At 39.6% G+C, this 25,861-nt stretch overlaps 1 protein-coding gene across 2 annotated transcripts in view; it reads left to right on the top strand.

The window, feature by feature from the left end:
• The window catches only part of LOC136857690 (hemicentin-1), a 509,109-nt gene that overhangs the window by 170,301 nt on the left and 312,947 nt on the right, over positions 1-25,861 (top strand). For both annotated transcript variants that reach the window (XM_067136543.2, XM_068225274.1), the window contains exon 15: positions 1,334-1,484. In XM_067136543.2, coding sequence (XP_066992644.2) covers positions 1,334-1,484 — 151 coding nt within the window. The remainder of the gene's footprint in view (positions 1-1,333; positions 1,485-25,861) is intronic.

Here is a 25,861-nt window from a genome sequence, read left to right as displayed (position 1 = left end):
AAATCCAAAGGCTACTATTGTTGTCTTTTCCTGACATCTGGAAGTCCATTAAGGTATTAATACAGCCATCCAAACACAAAGCCGATAGATCGGCACGCTGAGTGTTTTAAGGAATACCACTCGAGCTGATAGATCGGCTCGCTGAGCGTATAAGAGTTAAACACCCAGTCCCCGATTCAGAGGAATAAACCAGACATAATTGAAAATCTCGACCTGGTCGCATAATGAACCCTGGGACCCTCTGAACTGAAGGCCTAGATATTGACCATTCAACCAAGGAGATGGACTGTTTCAGTGCATGTGATATGACAAAATATATTTCAAAGTGATTTATGTAGAATTATAAAAAGGAGATATGTCTTGTTTTCCCTTGAATTTCTTTTTTGAATGTTTCAGTTTTATTCCATTTTTTCATTTTGATATGCCTTGTTTTTCAATGTATTTTTAACAGTAAATCTTTTAGTATGGTTTTCACAAAATATTCAGTGCTAAAGGCATTTCAAAGAATTTATGATTATTTTTCACAGCACTTAATATATTTGGACTTTTAATGCAGGTTCTTTTAAAATATATATTTATTTTGTAAATAATTTTGGAAATTACATCAAAATCCTTTTTTAATGATTAAATTTTGGAAAACAGATACATGTGATACTTTTGGATCAATATTCATTAAAAATAGGAAGTTAATCGTTTTATATGAATGAGTATTTTTGCAGGAAGAGCAAATTTTTGTATTGTAGAGACATTAAAACATTGATATAATATAGTACACGATAGTCCTCCTGGTGGCATGATCACTGAGCGTCAAGTTTCTATGGTCTGACACTGCAGTTAGCCGTTTCGAGTCCTGTTGGTAAAAAAAAAAAAATCACCATCAGAATGTTGGCTGGCAGGGTAAGAGAGGTGGGGATATACAATTTCTAATCACTAGATTGCGTGCCAAAGGCCTGGATTCAGTTCCAAACCTCTCTGCATTGTTCATATGGAGAGAGGGCATGGTGATTCATTCATTGCATGAGGACTTTAAGCCTTCAGCACACCCCTTGGTGCTACTCAACAGGAGCAGGCTATGTGCCAGCACTGGGTTCCACCCTCTCCCTTCCTACTATCATATATTGTCCAATATAATATCCAATAACAGACCAACTACGTCATATAATGTGTCGTTCATTTCGTCTCATTAACTCTTCGGATGAGGTTCACACCAGGAGGAGCGTCTTGGGCGTAAAAACTCACTACAAAGTTTCATCTCCTTTCATACCTGACCCCATAGACAAACAGGACAAGGGCTGGACACATACACATAATAATAAAAATTTTATTTCCACAGATTTTGAGTGATGGTAATTTGAAAATTCTTTCTGTATCACTGGATGATGCTGGAGAGTACACTTGTGAAGCAGAGAACCATCTTGGTAGCAGTGATGACTATGTGATCCTCGATGTTGGCTCCATTCCTCAGGTTGTGCAACCCCCATCAGGTTTGTGCTATTGAAAGCTGTTATTTCCCAGTCCTAACTAACTTACAGTATATCATGTAGCAAAAGATGATAACATGTAGAAATATGTACCCTGTAATTCACAATTGATCCACGAACTGCTATTAATACAACTGAACTATTACTGCTCACTCTATAACATCAATTGAACTCTCCGAACTCCAACTACAAGTGAATAACTGAACTGAACTCATACAAAATGTACAGCAAATCGTGTCTGACCAGGCATCACGATGTTGATATAGCTGATATACGATAGCTCATTATGTAGCAATACTGCAATTCCAACTTGACTCACTGAACTCTCTCAATACTCTAATATACTATCTGCACACTTTTTAGCGATAGATTTGTGTACGGGTTTGAGGAGTAAGGAGGGAGCACTTCCGGTTCTGTTAGTACTGCCAGCTGAATGGAAATGAAATCTGAGTTGAATCGATAATATGATCGATCGATATGAATTTTCTAAACCTTTGTTATTTTAAGCCAACAACTGTGTCACACACACATTATATAACATTATAAAACATTTCTCGATGCGAATCTTATTCCTAGAGTGAATTCTATAGTTTGACTTTGCTGTGTAAATAACAACAGTACTAGTACATAAAGTGTACACCAGACGTCGCACAGCGAAACATAAACAATTCTTAGTTTGTGTTTCAAAGATTGCTAGTACGAATCTCGAAGATTGCCGAGATCGACCGCTTCAGCACTAGGGTGTAAATATCGCTAAAAAGTGTGCAGATAGTACTCTGACTATAATTCTGGATAATTCTGCTTTCTTACAACATAGTATTAATACAAGATAAGTTACGGTAGTTGGAAAGTTCTACAATTAACATCCAGAAGTTTTGGTAAGTTCCTATTCTAGAATTATCTTGAAAAAAAGTTTTTCATTACAACATATTGCCTAAGAAAAGCTAAAAACATCTAGATATCCTTAGTACTGGTACATCAAAGTTCCAGAGTTCACTTACCGGTATGTCATCACATATACAATTGGAAATTTCTGGAGCACTTGGAACACAGAAGAGTATTTAAAAGTGATGAACATTACATAACCTCAATCCACAGTTCTCGAATTAACACACATACAACTAGAAATTTCCTGAACAACTTGGAACATATAAAAGATTATTTACAAGTGATAAACATAACCTAACTTACAATAAATGAGCTATATATAATACACATGATTAAGTCTATATACATAACCTAGCCTATAAAATATGAAAAATTGTTTTCAGTTATACGCATACACATAACCTGATGTCCACCAAAGGCTTAAAATAAACCAGCACCACCGTCTCACATATTGTGACACTTTTCTACAGATACCTCATAAGTGCAAAATGAAAATCTCAAAAGAACACAAAAGAATACCTTTGTACTAGTCAATATGATAATTAGAAAATTTAATTCATAATTTGTAATTGGTGCAATTCCTTTTACAATTTTCAACCATTAGGACAGATGTTTTGCTCTCTAGTAAAGTCAGGTTTTATTTATGAGATCTCCTTTCTTAAGAAGTGATATACAGTAGAAGTCCGCGATAGCGAGTACGGCATATAACGAGAACTCCGTTATAGCGACAACTTTGTTCTGCCCCTTCAAAATTCCTATATTAAACTGTGTATCGTCCTTCGGTTACAGCGAGAACCCTATCACTGACGCATCCATTATTACGAGGGATTAAGCGCGCGCGATTTTTTCTGTTACCGATATTTATGCACCCCAGCGATGATATTGCATGCGATCGATTACTTTCGGCATTGTTTCCTCGCTATGTGCACTAGCGAGTTCTCTTGCTGACATTCGAAGGCGATGTCGGAGTTGATTAGTAATGCCCGTCGACAGCTGTTCTGTAAGAAAATTAGAAATGAAAGAGAATGTATTTTCGTAATAAATGTGTAAATAATGTATCTGATAACGGTTGTTAACTCATTAAAAATGAAGGCGACTAAACAACCACTTAATTTTGAGGCTAAATACTGCAATTAAGTAAGAATGGAATACACCTCGAGATATGGCAGAGTACATTACTAATTTCAGAGGATATTTCATATCTTCTCACGTCTAGTTAAATTTCGGAAATGCTATTTATAGTTAAATTTCGGAAATGCTATTTACATGTAAATTTTTCACGAGGAGGTTATTTCTCTACATGCGTTTCAAATATGTTTTCATGATACGTATACGGTTAGGTTAGGTGACGCTGTTTGAAAAAGAAACCTGAGATGTTTGCCACATAAATCCCTGGAGTGAAACCGTATTTCTCCGAATCCAAGACTTTTCTTTCTCACAATCTCATGCGAAAACTCAAGGGTTGTTGCGTTCGCGGCCTAACAGAAAGTTAATGGATACCACTGGCAACTACCGCGGTAACCATGCTGCTTCTTTTCTCACGCCTACAGAACTTCTTGACAATAAACGACCGCCTCTTTACTATACATCGCTAGCCGCGACAACCGGTTGTACAGTGCCTGTGTGTTTCTCAAATCTGCAGATGGCATCAAAATATGCGACCCTTCGAATTCTTAGAAAAGCCGCGGCTACTCAGTGGCAGAGTTATAACGCTTCTATTGTACTTGACACTTAGTAAAATTAAGTTTTATAGACAGCAGGAATATTTTCGTGATGTATAGTCGTATTGTAAAGATACGTGGAAAAAGTACCGTATTGCCGGCATATTTTCAGCGGGTTCTAGTCGATATTATGATGCCAATTTATGTTTATTAAACACTCGGAAATGTAGAATAATTGTGCAGCTGCAAGAAAATACGGCATAGGCCTCATTAAAGCCAATATTTGGCGTTAGCGTGAAGACGAAGAGCTAAAATAATACGTACTGTACAAAAAATGCATTCAGTGGTCTGCAACAATGACGCTTTAAAGAAGTCTAAGATGAAACTGTAAAATATGTGCATGAAAAACGCAAGGGCGGAATGGCCATACCGTGGCGCAATAAACTCGTTCATTGACTTTCAACGTCTGCGATTAGGCCTATACATCACTACCTGCTGTATTTGGCCGAACCCGGTAAGCGAGACGTGCGTGTAGCGGTAGCCGGTTATATCTGACGCTGAGTAAAATTAAGAGTTTTATAGACAGTAAGAATAATTTCCTGATGGATCGTCGTATTGTAGATGCGTAAATAATGTGGCCAATAGCAGTTGTTAACTCGTTAAAAATAAAGACGAAGTAAACGATGTCTTAATTTTAATGTTTTATATACGGAAATTAAGTAAGAATGTGATACACCTCGAGATATGGCAGAGTACATCACTGATTTCGGAGGATATTTCATATCTTCTCACGTCTAGTTAAATTTCGGAAATGCTATTTACATGTAAATTTTTCGCGAGGTACATGCGTATTTTTTGAAGGAAAAAGTGGGGTTCTGTAACCTGACAAACCCCGGTCAGATATTATTATTATTATTATTGTCATTATTATTATTATTATTATTATTATTATTATTATTATTATTTATTCATGTGTATATTTCATTTATGTGTGTATTTAGCCGTCGCGGCTTAGTAACTCTTTTTGGAACTCTCGTTATTATGGATACTCTCTATATTTTATTTGAGACTAGTGTGTTTCGATCACTCAGTTTATCTCCCGGTTGTGTACGTGACGAGTCTCCGAGCGGGGGTTTACGTGTTGACGGAGCTGAGGTGGAAAATTCCAGGAACTGGGCTATTTTAAGATGCTGTTGTGTTGGCTTGGGCTAGTGTGGTGCAAGCACGCGTCGAGAGTTGGAAGTTGCAGCTTGTAGTGTGCAGATGTGATACTGGTGGTAATCGGAGAGGTGTTTTGTACGTGTTGTGGGAAGATGTCCCATGCCATGTTGGGAGTTCGAGATCTGCTGTTGAAGGAACCAGGGAGAAAGATGCTGGAGTGTAACAACATTCTATGGTTATGAATGTTAGCCATATATAATTCTACGGAGAGTCTACGTAAGGTAACGTGTTGGGCCTTTTCAAACTATACCAACGCCATCAGCAAAGTGGAGTCCATTCTTGAAAAATGAGTCATGACTGCGTGTGAATATTTTGCGTTGCGGAATAAACTGAGTACCAGTTATTGAGAGAGAGTTATTTCATAAATTAAGACATTTATTATTTATATCAATATTCTCTTTATTTTGTTATATATGTTCAAAGGTGTATCACGACGAGCTCTGCTCGGATTTCTAGGTAAATACAGGTTTAATTGACTAAGTATATTGTGTGAGATTAATATATATTCTGTTTAATTTCTATGGGTGGGGGAAATTACCAGATGGACTCCTTTTCCAATATTAATTTTTTAGGTATCAAGTGATTCAGATCTCCTTGTCACAAGGCAACGACCCTGAAGATGAGTTTCAACAGCCGGCAAAGTTTAAGAATTATTTATTTGTATATTTATGGCTCCCAAATTCCATTAGTCATTATTATTTATATTTATATTTAATAGAAAGATTTCAATGTCGCTAGCAACGTGGGGCAAGACTGATCTGAGTCACGATAGGGTATGCACACAGAAATGGTATAGTTGCTCTCAGATTTCATGATATGTACAGTTGTTGTGGAGATTTCTTGTTCGCTGTGGAGTGTATAATATGTCTTGTGGAAATTTTGCGTATGTGGGAAACGCAAGGTGATGAGTTGGACGAGAGAAAATATTAATCTGTTAAAATTAAGAAATAGGAGTGTGGAAAGGAAAGTGCATATTAATTGTAGTACAGGGGGAGCAAACTATACCGTTGACATGATTAATTCAGAGAGTGAAGCCACAATGGGCGATAATAATTTAAATGTTGTGTTAGATTCGATGGTAACCGGGGACAATGCTTCATCATCTCTATCAGAGCAGAGTAGCGATAATAGTGACCAGCAGCTAGACCAATTAGTTCATATTTTGAGTGAATTTACTAATAAACTTGAAAGTAAACTTAGAGAGCAGAATGATGAGTTAACACAGAAACTTGAAAGTAAACTTGAGGATAATAATCAGAAAATGGAAATTAATGTTGCTAAAATTGAAAAACAAGTTCAGGAAATTAGTGATAGGATGGATAATCAAGTAAAGAGGTTAAGTGAGAAAGTCGATTCAGGTATTATGGAGATGAGGAAGGAATTAAACTATCAATGTGTAGAAATTAATGGTAAATTGTCTGAGCATAATAGGCAAATTGAAGAAATTAGGGGTATATCTGAATCAAATAAAAGTGAATTTAACCGAGTAATTTGTAACGTTGCTAATAATCTTGAAGCTAAACTTGTTGAAAATAATTCTAAATGTCAGGATAAAATTTTAGATAACTTTAACAGTATTCACAATGTGATAAGTAAACAAGGTGTAATTGAACATCAGGTCAGAGAGAACGCTAGTCATATTGATGTATGGAAGGCAGATGTATTACAGAGGGTTGACGAAAAGATTCAATCAGTCAGGTCCTCAGGTGATGTTCAGAGTTCTAGCATACAAAGGCATATTATTAAGGAAATTGAGCTGCCTAAGTTTAATGGTAAGCAGTTTAACCCTCTGGAATTTCTCAAGGTAGTGGAGAAACGTTTTACTAGGAGCTTGGAAGAAGGTGTGTTAGAGTGGGACTTGGTAGATGATATGTTAGCAAGTGCGTTTACGGGTGAAGCTAGGAGTTGGTATGATGTTTATAGAGGTCATATTAAGGGTTTAAGGGGATTCAGGGAGTTGTTTATGGATAAGTTTTGGGATGAGGAGATTCAGGGTAGGGAAAGAGATAGGATTATGGCTGGGAAGTATAAGGGTAATGAGGGTATTTCTCGTACGGAGTATTTTCTTGTGCACGTGGCTATTAGTCAGAACTTAGAAGAGAGTTTGCCAGAGCAGGATATTGTTAGGAGGATGGCTAGACATTTTAATGAAGATATTCAGTTGGCCATGTGCATCCAGCAGGTTAAGACCATTAAGGGAATGGAAGGGCTGTTGCAACGTTTCGTTTCTTTGGGTAGGCAGGTAGGACATAGGAGTGTGGGGGAAAATAATCACAGGAGAGGAGTAGCATTTGAAAGTAATCGTAGGAATGGAAATGACTATAGCAGAAGGGATCAGGGTAATGGGAATAGGCAGGAAGAAACCAGGATTAATTTCAGGAATCAAGATAGTAGGAATTTTAATTCTAGTAATCAGTCTAGGGACTTGAATGATAGGGGGAGAAGGGATGAGAGAGGTAATAATAGTGGTAATCAGCAGAATCAGAATTTAAACTCCAACGGGATGTCCTAAATAGGTCCGTTAGGAGATCCCCACTTGATGTGCAAATCCATGTTATCAGGGAGGCTTTTGAGATTGATGTTGGTAAGGATTTGTTGTGTGACCAGGATAGTGCTAAGGAAGGTGGTTCGTCTGAATTATTGATCAACCCAGCTGTGGAGGCTACCATATGGGGTGTGAAGGAGAAATTGCTTGTAGACTCGGGGAGTCATAAGTCTTGTGTAAATTTTAAATTTTGTGAGGAAGCTCGTCGCAGAGGTGAGATTATTGAGGAGATTCCTGTGAGGAACACATTTATTATCACAGCAGCTGGTGCTAAGAGTAATCGTATTCGCAGTCAGGTTATTGTTCCTATTGAGGTTGGTGGTCAGACCATGTTGCAATGTTGTCTTGTTGTGCCTAATCTGGTATATTCCGTTATACTGGGGAATGACTGGCTATCTGCAACCAAGTGTGTGATTGACTATGATACTGCTGTTTTGAAATTTCTTGTTGGTGAAGAACGTAAACCGATTAAGCTTAATTATCAGGTGGATAGGAGTAGTTTTGTGCTTCATTGTAGTCATATTCAGGTTATTGAGGTGCATTTTGGGATAAAGCCTGATTTTGAGTTGGCCAAGATATTGAGGTTGGAGAGCGTGGAGGAGGTTCCTCAGGATCTATTTGTACAGCTTGCTAGGGAGAAGCTGGTTAAGTCTGGTCAGAAACGTGCTAGGATAGTTCAGAATAGGTGCTCTGATAGTTTAGAGGTAGGAGATGAAGTATTGTTGCGAGTGCCTCACCCATCTAACGCTGAGGATAAGACCATGTCTAAGTTTTTTCAATTGTTTAAGGGTCCTTTTATTGTTGCGAGAAGGATAGGGAGGTGTGCATATTCCTTAATTGATGCTAATAGGAAATGTATTGGAACTTATAATGTGTTCAATTTGAGGAGATACCATCGGGATCCCTAATGTTGTATATTGTATATTTGATGGGTAGTTTGAGGAGCTGTCCTTGGGCCATCAGCCACCTGATTTGTGTTGTTTTGCCAACATTTGCATCTGTTGGAAAACAAAGGGGGAGTATTGTAACCTGACAAACCCCGGTCAGATATTATTATTATTATTATTATTATTGTCATTATTATTATTATTATTATTATTATTATTATTATTATTATTATTATTATTATTATTATTATTATTTATTCATGTGTATATTTCATTTATGTGTGTATTTAGCCGTCGCGGCTTAGTAACTCTTTTTGGAACTCTCGTTATTATGGATACTCTCTATATTTTATTTGGGACTAGTGTGTTTCGATCACTCAGTTTATCTCCCGGTTGTGTACGTGACGAGTCTCCGAGCGGGGGTTTACGTGTTGACGGAGCTGAGGTGGAAAATTCCAGGAACTGGGCTATTTTAAGATGCTGTTGTGTTGGCTTGGGCTAGTGTGGTGCAAGCACGCGTCGAGAGTTGGAAGTTGCAGCTTGCAGTGTGCAGATGTGATACTGGTGGTAATCGGAGAGGTGTTTTGTACGTGTTGTGGGAAGATGTCCCATGCCATGTTGGGAGTTCGAGATCTGCTGTTGAAGGAACCAGGGAGAAAGATGCTGGAGTGTAACAACATTCTATGGTTATGAATGTTAGCCATATATAATTCTACGGAGAGTCTACGTAAGGTAACGTGTTGGGCCTTTTCAAACTATACCAACGCCATCAGCAAAGTGGAGTCCATTCTTGAAAAATGAGTCATGACTGCGTGTGAATATTTTGCGTTGCGGAATAAACTGAGTACCAGTTATTGAGAGAGAGTTATTTCATAAATTAAGACATTTATTATTTATATCAATATTCTCTTTATTTTGTTATATATGTTCAAAGGTGTATCACGACGAGCTCTGCTCGGATTTCTAGGTAAATACAGGTTTAATTGACTAAGTATATTGTGTGAGATTAATATATATTCTGTTTAATTTCTATGGGTGGGGGAAATTACCAGATGGACTCCTTTTCCAATATTAATTTTTTAGGTATCAAGTGATTCAGATCTCCTTGTTACAAGGCAACGACCCTGAAGATGAGTTTCAACAGCCGGCAAAGTTTAAGAATTATTTATTTGTATATTTATGGCTCCCAAATTCCATTAGTCATTATTATTTATATTTATATTTAATAGAAAGATTTCAGTTCATCTTGGACTCGGAGAATTCGAATTAGCCTAGGTATTGCTGGCAAATTTTCAACGGGTTCTCTACGGTATTATGATGCCAATGTTAAGTTAATGGTCCTTAAACCCACGGAAATAAAGAATAATTGTGCAGCCACAAAAAGAAGAAATACGGCATGACGAAAGTCAAATGTTCGGCGTCTAAAAATAGTCCTAAAATGCGTAGGCTTACTGTACAACAAGGCATTCATATGATTTTACAAAGTTCCTTTTGAGCCTGATTTAAATTTTTTGAAGGAAAAAGTGGGGTTCATCTTGGATTCGGAGAAATATGGTACTATATCTTTTTCAGAATGAAATTAAACATACACTTTCACGTAGTATCGGATTACGAAAAATAACAAACAAGTAAGCCGTAGTGTGGATATCATCTGCGGAAATGCAAGTTTTGAACTAAGTGATTGCTGTTTCATACCAATTTTAATGTGCATGGGGGTTTTTCCGACTTTTATACAAAAATTGGATATAACGACAATCCGTTATAGCAAGTAAATTTTTCACTGTTATGAATTCTCGCTATAACGGACTTCTACTGTAATTTATAAAGATGCACTGACAGCCAAGTACACTTACACAAGATTATAGCACTGAGAAATAGAATTGAGAGTTAAGATATCAGCTCAGGACAAATTTGATGCCTTCTCACAGTGAAGTTTTCCCTTGTGTTTTGTTTACCTTCTCTAAAGAAAGGTGTTAGAATAGCACCTGGCCGACTCAGACTGGCGTTGTTGATTCGGTCACTAGGTGATGACTAAAAGAATAATTAATTATTCTCTTGAACGGTTCCTATTAGTAATGTAAAACATCTAGCTATACAGTCCAAATTGAAGCTGAAGGTGTATTGTATCTTATAACCCTCTATTAAATTTCTTTTAACATTTTAACATGTATATTGATTTAATTATTTTCTTTAAAATGTACTAACAGATTATCATGGTCTGACTTTCAGTATTTAATTGTGGAGAATTGAAGATATTGCCTTCTTGAATGCATTGTTTGTGATTTCACTTCGAACAAGTATGTAACAGCAGTTTCATACATAAAATTTATTTTTAGATAATGAACATTTATTATAAAATCTGCCTTATTTCAAGTACAAAAACTTCATGCACCTATTTACTATTAGATAGTAATTATATTCCTTCAATTAGAGCAGTTTTTTCCATTACATTTGTATACGGTACTAGGTAATATAATGTAATTCAGCATCACCTTGATGTTCAACTTCCAGTGGGCTTAAATGGAATGTAGTTAGCATAGAGAAAATTGAGAATTATGGACTGCTTTGCTGGATTTTCATACTTCAACATATAGACAAGAAAGTGTGTTCGAGTTTCAACATGAGATTGTTTTCAGTCTTCATTTTTAGTAACTTGTATAACATTTTGAGTTTAATTTTCATTTTTCATGAAATCTTATAGTTTCGATGCATAAAATAAAGTAAAAAACTAATAGCATGTAAATCAGCAATATATAGATATCACACTGACACAGTTGGATGACATATAAATTTATTTTGCCTAATCCTCGACCCAGTATCAAGAAATAGGACTAAGGAGTAGACATACACACACAGTTGGACGACATGTACATCATTCTGTAACGTGACCTACCATCTGTGAAATGCAGTGTTGTGAATTTTATCCATACATCCATCATAAATTTTGTGTAATGATGTAATGAGCAGTGAAATGGCCTGGCTACATAGTTCTGTCACAGCTGTAGAACTTCTCAAATTATTTGCCTAGGATATACAGTAGGTATTTGATCATTAGGGAGCAGATTTTTATGTGATTACATATTTTTCTTGCATATGTTTTAATAAAATTTATAAAGTTTATTATTCCTATTGTCCATCCCCAAGCGTAGAAACCTAATCTTATTTCACATAAAAACACATATTTCCACAGTATTTTTATGTAAATCAATTTTTTAAGAAAATCCATTATGAGCACATAATATGACAACATTTTCTACTCAGTACAATTTAAAATGCTTCTGTATTGTAAAATGGTGCTGTTATTCACATTTTATATTTGCAGTATTGTTTTTAACAGGTATCTAAATTATATTTCTACATATTGTGGCAATTTATAACTTCCCTCCGGAAGTTCAAAGACTTACTGGTCCCTTGTTACGTCCTTACTTTTAGACATTGATTTGCTCGACAAGTTGTTTTCCTCCATGACTGAGTTAGCTAGCATTCTAATTCACCCATATTAGTCAGCCCAATCGGATTTTGTTTATAGAATGCCAGTGAAAGGCAATCACAGAGAGATAAGGTGACGGGGAATACCGTAGACTGAACTACGTGCTGGAAAGATATTCCTCGAACAGAAGATAGTGGGATTGTGTCACTCATAAGGTTACTTTTTCGGGTCCATATATCGTTCCTGTGGTTGTGTGATTTTCTCTGAAGTTCTAAGAAAGAAGACATATTTCTTTCAGTGTCTGTTGCCATTCCTTTTTTATCGAAACAGTGTATTGGGACCTTTCCCACCGTCCCCCATGACTCATGGGACCATGTGACAACAAACCAACCCTTTCGGGTCACGAACACATGGGACCATGCTCCACGGAAGTCGATAGTCAAGGGATCTTTTCGGTCTGTGCCGATTTCTCCTCATTGGGATTGTATACTTAATCCACTCACATGAAGAGTTATCGACCATTTGACTCTGCTAGATCACAGCCACTCTCCCGTTCCTGAGGTCTGAACACGGACTCCTCAGGGCCGAAGAACGTTCGCGGCATAAAGAGGCTATCAAACATAAGCTATCTTAAAGGCCTACAATGAACGGAAGAGGATTCTGGATGCATGTTTTTCGGTATAGATAGGCATAAAATCGTTTGGAACAATTTACTACTCACTCGGTGAAATATACAAATTTACATACACTCTTGATACTTCTGACACAATTAACATGAGCAAATCACTTATTTTAGCAGCGGAAAAATCCGGGCTGCCATTGAGATCGGCTGTTACCTCCACATTCCACAGACAAAATCTATGTGAAAGGCAACGTTAGCTGTTATTTTCTCTACTCCAATAAATTTTCCTTTTTGACACAGACGTAGATATCCATATCCCCCTCTACCAAAACAGAGAATAACCGAGAGGTTGTTAATATGATTTCACTTTTTCACATACTATCACTTTGAATTGCCTGTGTCATATATTGCTTACATAATTACTACATTAGTTTGGATGTATGCTACACAAATTGTTTGTGTATTATCGCAATTGTTTTGTGCGCGTCATCACCCGGTTTAGCATAAACCACTGAGTACCCTATCATATTCACAAAAACAAACAAAACAAGCCATGTTCCCCCAATGCGAGTATTCCATGGGACTGAATCCCGTATTACACATTAGACTCTATTTACACAAAAGAAAAATGTCCGCCTTTGAATGGTCGGCTAACGCTAGGAATCAATGAAGTAAAGATTAAAAAAAAAACCTAATTAATCCGAACATTCCGACCATATCAGAAATCCGTCACTAAAACACGGAGAAGGAAAGACAAAGGACTCAAGTCTTCCATATAAAATAAACACAGACTTGAACAACGAACTATCATTTGCAATCACTACCAGTGGACTTTCACGAAGTCTAGATTCAAATCGACATCGATTAAAAGTAACCAACAAAAACACATCCTGAAAAAGAAAATATATCAAACACATGTATCAATAAAGACGATGGCTGTAATTTAACCGTTGTAACCCGCTGTCTTAGCGAGCTGTTGATCACTGCTGTGCCCACATGAGGTTCGAACCTGAGACTCTGGTCGTCTCCATCCAGGGTACTGTAATCAAGCCCTAATTAATCTAATCGTGTATCGAACTGTCATAACAAAAATAAACATCTATATCGCTCTGTAGGTCATGGTCTACGGGGTGGCAATTAAAGCACTTGCTGTCTTTATTCTCAAAGAAACCAGAATGTTGGTTCGGCCAACCTTTCTGCTTGTATATCTTCCTCCCTGTTCCAGATTCTCCCCTCTCAGCCATAAATTCAGCTGACACTTGTCCCACGGTCCGGAGACAAAAAAAACACCATTCAGCCTGCTTCCCGCTAGGCCCTTTTTTTCTCTCTGTGTCCATCAAATTAATTCATTAGAAAACTGGCACATTTTATTCAATGCTCGGACCAGCCCACATACATTCAGTACACGAGAATCATTTCTCAAATTCGACCGTTAATTCACACTTCATTCTCTCATATCTCTGGAGGTCTGGAGTTCGACTCGTGTCTTCTCTCCTTCCAAAGTGCACCATCCGTTAGCCCCTGACCATAGCAATACTCCTATTTCTCCGCCTCTGAGGCGAGTGTGTGTACCTATCAGATACTACCCTATCTATCGGTATAAATCATCCATCAAAATACCTTAGGTAAAATAATAACAATACTAATAATAATAATAATAATAATAATAATAATAATAATAATAATAATAATAATAATAATAATACTGAAATTCAAATTAATTTAAATTATTAAATCCTTCCAAACCACTAACAGACTTTCTACATCTAACCTCAATAATGTAGTGGAGGACAGGGGTTCAAACCTCGGCACGTCATTCCTTGAACATCACCAGTTACAGCCAAAACTTATACTACCATGCAACAACATGCTATTTCTGACTTTACGAACATAGTGCTGATTCTAGCCCAAGTTTTTCCTTTCATACGGGCACTTGTTGATGACTCTGTCACCTCGCTAATCCCTACGTAACTTAGGCACTTGCTCAGATGAGATCTACATTATTAATCTACATATCATTCTATTCCTTTTCCCCCCTCAATTCCTTCTCAGCACTAAATAAACAAATTATAATAACATGCAAATATATCCACTAAAAGGGGTCCCCTATTCGATACACTAACACAGGATCACTCCCTTCCCATATCTAATTAATTTATTGAAACAAAAATGAATAAAAGGATTCCCGACCATTCTTGGGCGGATTAAACCTATTTATATATGTTATTTTAACCCTATACTTCATGACTATTATTTACAAAGGGAAATACTAGCATTGGTAATAAACATAACTTGGTACTCAACAGTTGACGTCTTCGGCCCTGTCCGGAGGATCCGGAGGCCTGCCCATGTTGGATTACTCCATGGCGCTGGATCCTGTAGTCCTGGAGTTCAGAAGTTCCATATCTTGTCTTGCGTAATCCATTTTAGTAACACACGGATCACTGAAATTAGATTGTAATTCACACAATTTATCAATTTCTTGCACACGTGTTACCGTTCACTCCTATTACTTCTTTGTCTACCCACTGCCAGTTACAAGGAGATGAATATATCGGCTACTTTCAGCTAGTCTATTACACTGTTAAACCGGGCGTTCCCAGCATTCGTATGATGCAGAATTTTCTATCCCTATCTTCTGTATGGTTTAATAGTTCAGGAACACTCCTCACTAGATTGTTAATCAGTTAATAATCTGACCTACGCTCTGTTCAGAAACAGCGTGATTTTATACAGTTCTTTGTTCTGCTCGAGAAATTCTACGTACTATCAAGTAGTTGTTATGCAAAATCCTACTTCATCTTTCACGAAGTCTTAGTCTACTTTGCAACCGATATCTTAAGTATATCTCATTACCGTAATCGTCTGTTGCCTATCACAAATTATAATCAAGAAAAAACTGAAAGATTTTCCCCGCCGCTTTGTTCACATAGTATACCAAGGAGCGGTAATCCGATAGCGAAGCGACCGTCGTTTCCCGTCGAAAGCTCCTCAACGACTACTCCAGTTCCCTGGAACTGCAAAAAACTTATACTAGCCCCGGTGGTAGGGGCGGTTTAGTGACTTCATCCCCACTCTTATTTCGACTGCTCCTGGATAAACCAGCCTGTCGAAATTAGCAATACGCTAGACTGTGTGACTTGGATATGCACAATTACGCTATGCCATGCGGAATTGGATATGTTCGGCGGATCTGCCGTAATTAATTTATCATCTTGGAGGGGAAGTAGGGAATCCCCGAAGGCATCTGGCTTTTCACTAGGCGTCCGTACGCGACCGGAGTTATATAAGTTGTTTACCAACGCCTTTCGCTTGGAGAGTATTTTCTACCAGAATTCTTGACTTTATAATTCCACCAAAATTCAGTCCACTACTCTAACGGGTGGAGTATTGTTAATTAAGCCTTATTTATGCCGAAAATGCATTAAATTTTGCCCGATCGCTTTGGCATCGCTGGACGCTGGCAGATGTTTTCCAATATGGAGTCGCTAAATAGTGTTCTTCTCCTGCTTCTTCTATGACGTGTGCCTAGCTCGGGGATTCCTTAAGCCACCCAGTGGGCGGGTGAAGGCGCCTCTCTGGCGGGCTTCGTATTGTGCAACCTGACGATACCCCCAACATCCACACAAAGAAAGCTTGCTGCCAGCTTCCTTACCAAGCATATCATTTGAAATAAATACTAATTGTGCCGGTACGGTCACATCTGCCCCTCCGTTGGTTTCAAGAAATTTGAAACGGAGTTGCGAATTTCTTGAAGAATTACTACTCAATCCGTCCTAAGATCAATCTTCCTTAGCTGCTCTAAGTTTCTGTGATTCCAACCTCAACTGGGCATTTTCTCTCTGGAGCAAGAAACATACTCGTGCCATAATGTCGCGTCTCTGGTACAGCTCTATGCACTCCTCACAACTCTGGTCACTCAAATCATCTCGTTCCTCCACCGTCATTACATGGACTGCTGGATCTTCTTCACCATCTCCTTCTTCGTCCCCTGGATCCTCATCTTCGTCTCTCTCCAGATCCTCTTCCTCTTCTTCGGCGTTCTCGTCCACCTGATTGGCGTCTATTCTGCTGCTTCCTGGAGGATGGTACAATTTCAAATTTGCGGCATTGTACACTGTCTCAGTCGTGCCGTCCATGCTCTGGACCTTGTAGGAATTATTATCCAAATTTTCGATGATCCGATACGGCCCAATGTATAGCTCCGCAAACTTATGATAAATTTTATTTGCGGGATCGGAGATCGCTGGTCGTTTGACAAGGACAAGTTCTCCAACTCGCAGCGGACGATGGTACCTTTTTCCTCGCAATCGCCGTAATCGCTTCTCTGCCTGTTCTTTCAAATACTCCGCCGTCGTTTGTATGCAGAGTTCCACGGATAAGCGGGGGTCTTGAGGACATTGGATTGCATTCACCCAGGGTCTCTTGGGAACTTCGTCGAAGTGAACGACGCTTGGGATCATCCCAGTTGACTCGTGGACCATCCCATTCACACATTCCTCAATAATAGGAAGGACGTCCACCCATCGCCAATGTTGACGGGAACAGTAGATCCGGCAAAATTTGCCTATCTCCCGCATGATTCGCTCGGCTGGATTTGATTCGGGGTGGCGAATCGAACTCAGGTGATGCTTCACCCCTAATCGTTCAATATCCCTTTTAAAAGCTCCGGACGTGAATTGAGAACCGTGATCTGTTAAAATGCACTCCGGTTTACCCATCCTCGGAATGATTTTATTCTTTATCTGATTGATGACAGCTCTGGTATTCGCTTTTTGTACGGGGCAAAGTTGGATAAACTTCGAAAAGACATCGACGCAAACCAAAATATGCTGCATCCCGCGTCGTGCCTTGGGTAAGGGACCGTAAAAATCTAGCGCGAAGAGCTCTTTGGGCTGCTTCGGCAACAAAGGTCGCGGCAGTTGTTTAAGCAAAAAGGTATTGTGCTTCACCCGCTGGCATATATCGCATGTCATCAGTACACGGCGGACAATTTTCCTCATATTTGGCCAAATGAATGTTTCCTTTAACGTTGATACAACCTTGTCGATCCCGGCGTGACCAATGGCTCGGTGTGCCAACCAGATTAAGTCCTCTTGTAAAACGGGCGGCACTACAATCCTGTATCGAGTGTGATTATCATCGACAAACTTATGGAGAATCCCATTGAAGTAATTGTACCGTTCTGCCTTCTTCTCTATTTCTGAGTGCTCGGCGGTACCCGGTTGTAATTTCCGCTTGAAGAACTCAATCAATTTCCCTGTTTCCGGATATCTTTCCTGCTCCTCCCCTATAATTTTCAACTTTTCTAGAGTGGCATGGTCTTCATCTTCCAGCTGGATGTGAAAAATGGAAGTTTCGCTGGAGTCCGGGTTTCGACTTAGGGCATCTGCAATAATGTTGTTTTTTCCCGCACAATGCTCAACCGTTAAGGCAAATTGTTGGACGAAAAGACACCAACGATTGACCCTTTCGCTCGTCATTGTTGACTTGAGCATGAAAGTTAGTGCCTTATGGTCTGTCCGAAGGACAATGGGGAAGCCATAGATATACTTCCGCCAGTGACCTAGGGCTGTGACGATAGCCAACATCTCGAGTTCAGTCACTGTGTATTTGAGCTCGTGAGTTCTCAATTTGCGGCTCATAAATGCCAGATATGTGATTTTTGGTTGTGCCTCCGGGTCTTCTTGGTACAATACAGCACCGACCCCAATTTTCGATGCGTCTGTCTGCACAATGAATTTCTTAGAATAATCTGGGTAACCTAATTTAATGCTGTTGGCGAGGAGTTCCTTCGTCTTATTGAAAGCGGCTTCGCATTCCTCGTCCCACTTCCAACGGTTATTTTTCTTTAGCAAATTTTGGAGGGGTGCTACGACTTCAGTATACCCAGGACAGTGATCAGAGAAGAAATTACAGATCCCTAAAAATTGCCGAACGTGCTTGACCCTAGTTGGTCTTGGAAAGTTTTGAATTGCTTGAATTTTGACGGGGTTTGGGATCACGCCATCGGAGTCAATCACGTGTCCCAAAAATAAAATACTCCTTTGACAGAACTGTGACTTTGGAAGGTTGACTTTAAAGTTGTTTCGATCCAGATCGAGCAAGAGCTTCTTGATCTTTTCGAGATGGTCCTCGACTGTCTCAGATGCCACCAAAATGTCATCGATGTACCTTACCGTAAATGCCTTTACCTCGTCGCTAAGGTTTCTATCGAGAGCTCGGATAAGAGCAGATCCCGCGTTCATAATGCCGAACGGAAGCCGATTGAAGACGTATGTCGTCTGGTCAAACATAAACCCAGTCAAAATTTTGGTCTTCGGGTCTAACTCTACGTGATGAAAAGAGGAAGTTAAGTCGACCCCAGAAAACAACTTCATATGCCGAAATTTCTTCAGAATGTCCTTGATACAAGGGGCTTGATCATACTCGGGGACTAAGCGTTTATTAATAGCCCTCGCGTCAAGGCAAACGCGAAGAGACCCATTCGCTTTTTCAACAATTACGAGTGGGTTCAGGAAAGGTGTTGGGGACTTCATAATTAAACCACTAGCCTCCATCTCGCCAATGATTTTACTGACTTTGTCATGATACTTTTCTGGTACCGGATACGGGCGTTGCCTAAAAGGTTCCCAACTGTTGACTACCAAGGTATATTGAAAGTTTGGGATCTTCCCCGGTCGCGAACCGAAAACTTCTTTACATTGTTCTAAAATTTTGAGTAATTGGTCCTTTTCATTTTCCCCAATTTTGGCTTCATGAATTTTCCCTTGAATGGTTGAATCCAACGATGGTTCCTCTTCTGTCTCCAATGCTGCGATTGTCATTCCAGATTCCTCAAAGACTTTGTGGCAGATTCCGTCCAATCCTATCCCGCTTTCTTCTCCCTCCGGGTTTCCTGAACAGATCTGTGTCGTCCAAATTCTTTCCTCGGTTTCTAAGTCCTCAAAATCATTTAACTTCATCTCGGTTTGGGCCGAATCAAATTTTAAACAAATTTCGTTCGTCTCCATATTAATGTGGGCTTTATATTCCCTTAAGAAATCTGAACCGATGATAATATTATATTCAATTTTGGATAAAACGATAAATGGATGGGAAACAATGTCCTTTCCAATCTCCAGGTCCAGATACGCTTGGCTATTGCAGATTGTGGTCCTGTCCGGAATTACTCCACGAACCTTGACATTTGATATTGGGATAACCGGGATATCATTTTTGGATTGAAGTTCTTGTAATAGAATCCTAGAGACAACGCTCACGCTGGCTCCCGTGTCCACAAGACAACGAACTCGAACCCCGTTAACCCTGATGTAAATAACGGGTAGTTCTCTTATGACCTTAATGTCTGTTTTCAACTGTTCCTCCAGTAAATCGTCAGCTTGCACCACCCAGGTGTCTATCGTAATGACCGTCCATGACGTCTCCTGAGGATCGATAGCTTCCGAAAATCCGGCTATCTCCCCGCTTAGTAGTTGGGCTTTTTTTAAGGCGATTCCCCTCTGTGGCCTCATACTCTGGCGCACAGGGGTTCAACCTCCCTTGATTCGCGTTATGCTGCTGTAACGCAAGACTCTCTGCCCCTTGACACTCATTTGTTTGGGAGAGTTGCCTTATGGGCTGCTCCCATATGTCTCCATTACTTCGCGCCTCGCGCAGTTCTTTAACGTACCGTTGAGATTCTTTCTTGCGGTCGTTCTGGTCTCCCGGACGATAATCTCCCCGTGGTTGCGGATTCCTATCGTTTCTAGGTTGCCATTTCGGGTAGGGTCGCCGGTCCTTACGGTAATTATCTCTCGTATAGGATTGCCGACCGTAACTCCGCCTATCCTCCTTCCACGGACGAGGATTCCACCTACTATCCCTTGAATGGTTATTTGTAGCGTACAATTCCCGCGTACTTGTCCCTTGGTCCTTTTGACCGACCGAATTAGCATTTCCTTGGCAGTTCACGATGTTTACCATTTCCGTCTGCCTGGTCCGCATGTGTTGGCCACCCGACGTCTGGTCCAGATGCCGCAACACTTGCTCCATCTCAACAGCTGTTTTTACATCTGCCGCTATCAAGATACGCTGCACGTCAGCGGGAAATTGTTTTGTGAGCGCTGCCAATAGTTCGCCTTCTGCCGGAGGGTTGTCCAACTCCCTCATCTTCACTAGCTGTCCTGTGAAGTACTCGCAGAAGCGCGTCGGTCCCGTCATCGAATACCGACGTGAGTACAGTTCGAGGCGCAAACCCTGCTGCGTTTGCATCCCCCAATATTTGTCTAGAAATGCCCTCTTAAAGCTTTCGTACCCATCGAAGCAGTATCGAAATGCTTGGAACCATACAAGGGCCTGGTCCTCTAAAAATTTCTCGACAACCCGTAACTTTCGTTCAGACGAGATCCGGTTATCGCTCATGTAACCGTCCATTTCAATCAAAAATTTCTTTGGCGTCATATTCCCGCCAGGTTTGAAACGTTTTGGTTTGTCGTCCGCCATCTTCACCATGTTATAGATGGGGATAGGTTCGACAGGATGGAATGTTGAGTTATGCCCTGGTGTCCCCGCTATCTGATCTTGACTCACACTCATTTTCTGGAAGAGTCCTGATCTTTCGGATTCGGGCTTTGTGTCGAACGGATTAAATTGATTTGGTTTCATTGGGCTAAATTCCTTCCCAACTTCCTGAAAACTCTTCCCTACTTTAATTTTCCCAAACTCTTCCTTTAATTCCTGAATTATGGCGTCGTGGGTGTCTACTTTGAGCTTGACCTTCTGAGTTCTATGTGACCAATCCTCGATCCTGTCTGAAAGTTTATCGTCCCTCTTGTCGATCTCTTCCCGGATCGCGGTAATGTTTACGGACGTTAGCTCTCTTTCTTCTGCTACACGCAGTTCGATCGTGTCGGTAAACTCCTGTCGTAACGCTTCGGCTTTATGGCGTACGTCATTCAACTTCATCTGGGTTTGGGATATTTCCCGAGTTATTGCCTCAGTTTCCCTACGCTGATTTTCCTGGTATTCAACTGTCGCCTTCATATGTTGGTCTAACTGCTCCGCGACACTTGTGCTTCGAGCCTCAACACAGTCAATGCGTTCAATTGCCGTATCCATTGTCTTACTGATCTCCTCCTGCTTTGCCTCAACGCTCCCTACTCGTTCTTCTAAACGTTCGGTTATCTTAATGCAGCGTTCCCGATCGACTCTCAATTGTTCGACCAATTCGTCCTGCCGCTCATCGATTCGCTCTAATCGCTTATTAATTTCTTCCCTTCCTACCTTACACTCTGTCTGTACCTGGTCTATCATTTCTTTGATGTTTTCCTGAACGTTTCCAATAGCCTGACTCAGTTTTTCCGTCATCTTTTCCCGAATATCCTCACTGTTTTGATTTAGTTTTTCCCGCATATCTTCACTAGTTTGATTCAGTTTTTCCGTTAGATTACCCTGAATACTTTCACTCGTTTGAATCAATTTTGCCTGCATGTCCTCGCTATTTTGATTCAATTTTGCCTGCATGTCCTCATTAGATTGATTCAGTTTTTCCATTAAATTCGCCTGAATATCCTCACTCATCTCCCGTAAGAGTTCCTTTAACGCCTCCATATCCATGATAATACAACTGTTTTCATTAAAATGAGACCCCCTTCACCTTCGGACCTTGGACCTCGGGTTGATAGACACACAAAACAATGTTCATTCAAGAATGCGTTCCCCCCGTTCAACTTCGAAAATTTTTCAAAATAAAAACATTAATTCCAAAACACCGCCTCAAATACGGCTAACTCGAAGTTGCCTAACATGTACACCCCTATTTCACCGAGTGCATAAACAAGTTTTAAAAACATAGCCTTTTTCATCAATAATCAATTTTGAATAAATTAATCACGCGCGCATTAAATTACCAACACAGGTGGTATATGCCAATAAAGCAGGTCATCCGTCAAGCATTGAGGCAGATATACCCGATACAATAGGTCATACCGTCCCAAGACTTTCCGTCTGAAACCTAATTTATTGCCATTTCATAATCAGCTCAAGGGCCTGAGGTTACCCTTGCTAAATCACGAGAAATCTACCTTAATATGTAAATAACATTCACTACTAGCAATGAGGCCTACATCAAACAGTACCTTCCGACTCATACCCGCGAATACGATTACCTGAAGGGTATCGATATTCATTTTTCCCCAGATTCTGGAAAATCATTTCATTGTTTCCTGGACTCGATTGAATCCTTATTTACCTTCCGGGTACGTCCATTGCTTTGAATGACCGTCATGGTTATTGCAATGATAATAATAATAATAACCACGACATACCGAAAAATTCCTCAAATTAACATTTATTATTTACTTAGTCATTCAGATTTAACTACTGGTCCAATTACGTGCATCCAAGTGTGAACTAAATCAGTTCCTTGTCATAATTGGCCATTCCTATCCATTTTAACTTAGGCATAAGTGCCATGCGCCCAATAAAGAAAAAAAATTCAAATCCGAAAATACCTACCGAAAAATGCCGAAAATGCCTACACGCAAATGCCGAAAATGCCGAAAATGCCTACACGGAGGGCGCCATATGGGACCTTTCCCACCGTCCCCCATGACTCATGGGACCATGTGACAACAAACCAACCCTTTCGGGTCACGAACACATGGGACCATGCTCCACGGAAGTCGATAGTCAAGGGATCTTTTCGGTCTGTGCCGATTTCTCCTCATTGGGATTGTATACTTAATCCACTCACATGAAGAGTTATCGACCATTTGACTCTGCTAGATCACAGCCACTCTCCCGTTCCTGAGGTCTGAACACGGACTCCTCAGGGCCGAAGAACGTTCGCGGCATAAAGAGGCTATCAAACATAAGCTATCTTAAAGGCCTACAATGAACGGAAGAGGATTCTGGATGCATGTTTTTCGGTATAGATAGGCATAAAATCGTTTGGAACAATTTACTACTCACTCGGTGAAATATACAAATTTACATACACTCTTGATACTTCTGACACAATTAACATGAGCAAATCACTTATTTTAGCAGCGGAAAAATCCGGGCTGCCATTGAGATCGGCTGTTACCTCCACATTCCACAGACAAAATCTATGTGAAAGGCAACGTTAGCTGTTATTTTCTCTACTCCAATAAATTTTCCTTTTTGACACAGACGTAGATATCCATATCCCCCTCTACCAAAACAGAGAATAACCGAGAGGTTGTTAATATGATTTCACTTTTTCACATACTATCACTTTGAATTGCCTGTGTCATATATTGCTTACATAATTACTACATTAGTTTGGATGTATGCTACACAAATTGTTTGTGTATTATCGCAATTGTTTTGTGCGCGTCATCACCCGGTTTAGCATAAACCACTGAGTACCCTATCATATTCACAAAAACAAACAAAACAAGCCATGTTCCCCCAATGCGAGTATTCCATGGGACTGAATCCCGTATTACACATTAGACTCTATTTACACAAAAGAAAAATGTCCGCCTTTGAATGGTCGGCTAACGCTAGGAATCAATGAAGTAAAGATTAAAAAAAAAACCTAATTAATCCGAACATTCCGACCATATCAGAAATCCGTCACTAAAACACGGAGAAGGAAAGACAAAGGACTCAAGTCTTCCATATAAAATAAACACAGACTTGAACAACGAACTATCATTTGCAATCACTACCAGTGGACTTTCACGAAGTCTAGATTCAAATCGACATCGATTAAAAGTAACCAACAAAAACACATCCTGAAAAAGAAAATATATCAAACACATGTATCAATAAAGACGATGGCTGTAATTTAACCGTTGTAACCCGCTGTCTTAGCGAGCTGTTGATCACTGCTGTGCCCACATGAGGTTCGAACCTGAGACTCTGGTCGTCTCCATCCAGGGTACTGTAATCAAGCCCTAATTAATCTAATCGTGTATCGAACTGTCATAACAAAAATAAACATCTATATCGCTCTGTAGGTCATGGTCTACGGGGTGGCAATTAAAGCACTTGCTGTCTTTATTCTCAAAGAAACCAGAATGTTGGTTCGGCCAACCTTTCTGCTTGTATATCTTCCTCCCTGTTCCAGATTCTCCCCTCTCAGCCATAAATTCAGCTGACACTTGTCCCACGGTCCGGAGACAAAAAAAACACCATTCAGCCTGCTTCCCGCTAGGCCCTTTTTTTCTCTCTGTGTCCATCAAATTAATTCATTAGAAAACTGGCACATTTTATTCAATGCTCGGACCAGCCCACATACATTCAGTACACGAGAATCATTTCTCAAATTCGACCGTTAATTCACACTTCATTCTCTCATATCTCTGGAGGTCTGGAGTTCGACTCGTGTCTTCTCTCCTTCCAAAGTGCACCATCCGTTAGCCCCTGACCATAGCAATACTCCTATTTCTCCGCCTCTGAGGCGAGTGTGTGTACCTATCAGATACTACCCTATCTATCGGTATAAATCATCCATCAAAATACCTTAGGTAAAATAATAACAATACTAATAATAATAATAATAATAATAATAATAATAATAATAATAATAATAATAATAATAATACTGAAATTCAAATTAATTTAAATTATTAAATCCTTCCAAACCACTAACAGACTTTCTACATCTAACCTCAATAATGTAGTGGAGGACAGGGGTTCAAACCTCGGCACGTCATTCCTTGAACATCACCAGTTACAGCCAAAACTTATACTACCATGCAACAACATGCTATTTCTGACTTTACGAACATAGTGCTGATTCTAGCCCAAGTTTTTCCTTTCATACGGGCACTTGTTGATGACTCTGTCACCTCGCTAATCCCTACGTAACTTAGGCACTTGCTCAGATGAGATCTACATTATTAATCTACATATCATTCTATTCCTTTTCCCCCCTCAATTCCTTCTCAGCACTAAATAAACAAATTATAATAACATGCAAATATATCCACTAAAAGGGGTCCCCTATTCGATACACTAACACAGGATCACTCCCTTCCCATATCTAATTAATTTATTGAAACAAAAATGAATAAAAGGATTCCCGACCATTCTTGGGCGGATTAAACCTATTTATATATGTTATTTTAACCCTATACTTCATGACTATTATTTACAAAGGGAAATACTAGCA

This window comes from Anabrus simplex, chromosome 1 (assembly GCF_040414725.1).
Source record: "Anabrus simplex isolate iqAnaSimp1 chromosome 1, ASM4041472v1, whole genome shotgun sequence".
NCBI classification, from domain to species: Eukaryota; Metazoa; Arthropoda; class Insecta; order Orthoptera; family Tettigoniidae; genus Anabrus; species Anabrus simplex.
The sequence above is the reverse complement of the archived record's forward strand: the minus strand, read 5'-3'. Positions and strand labels throughout refer to the sequence as shown.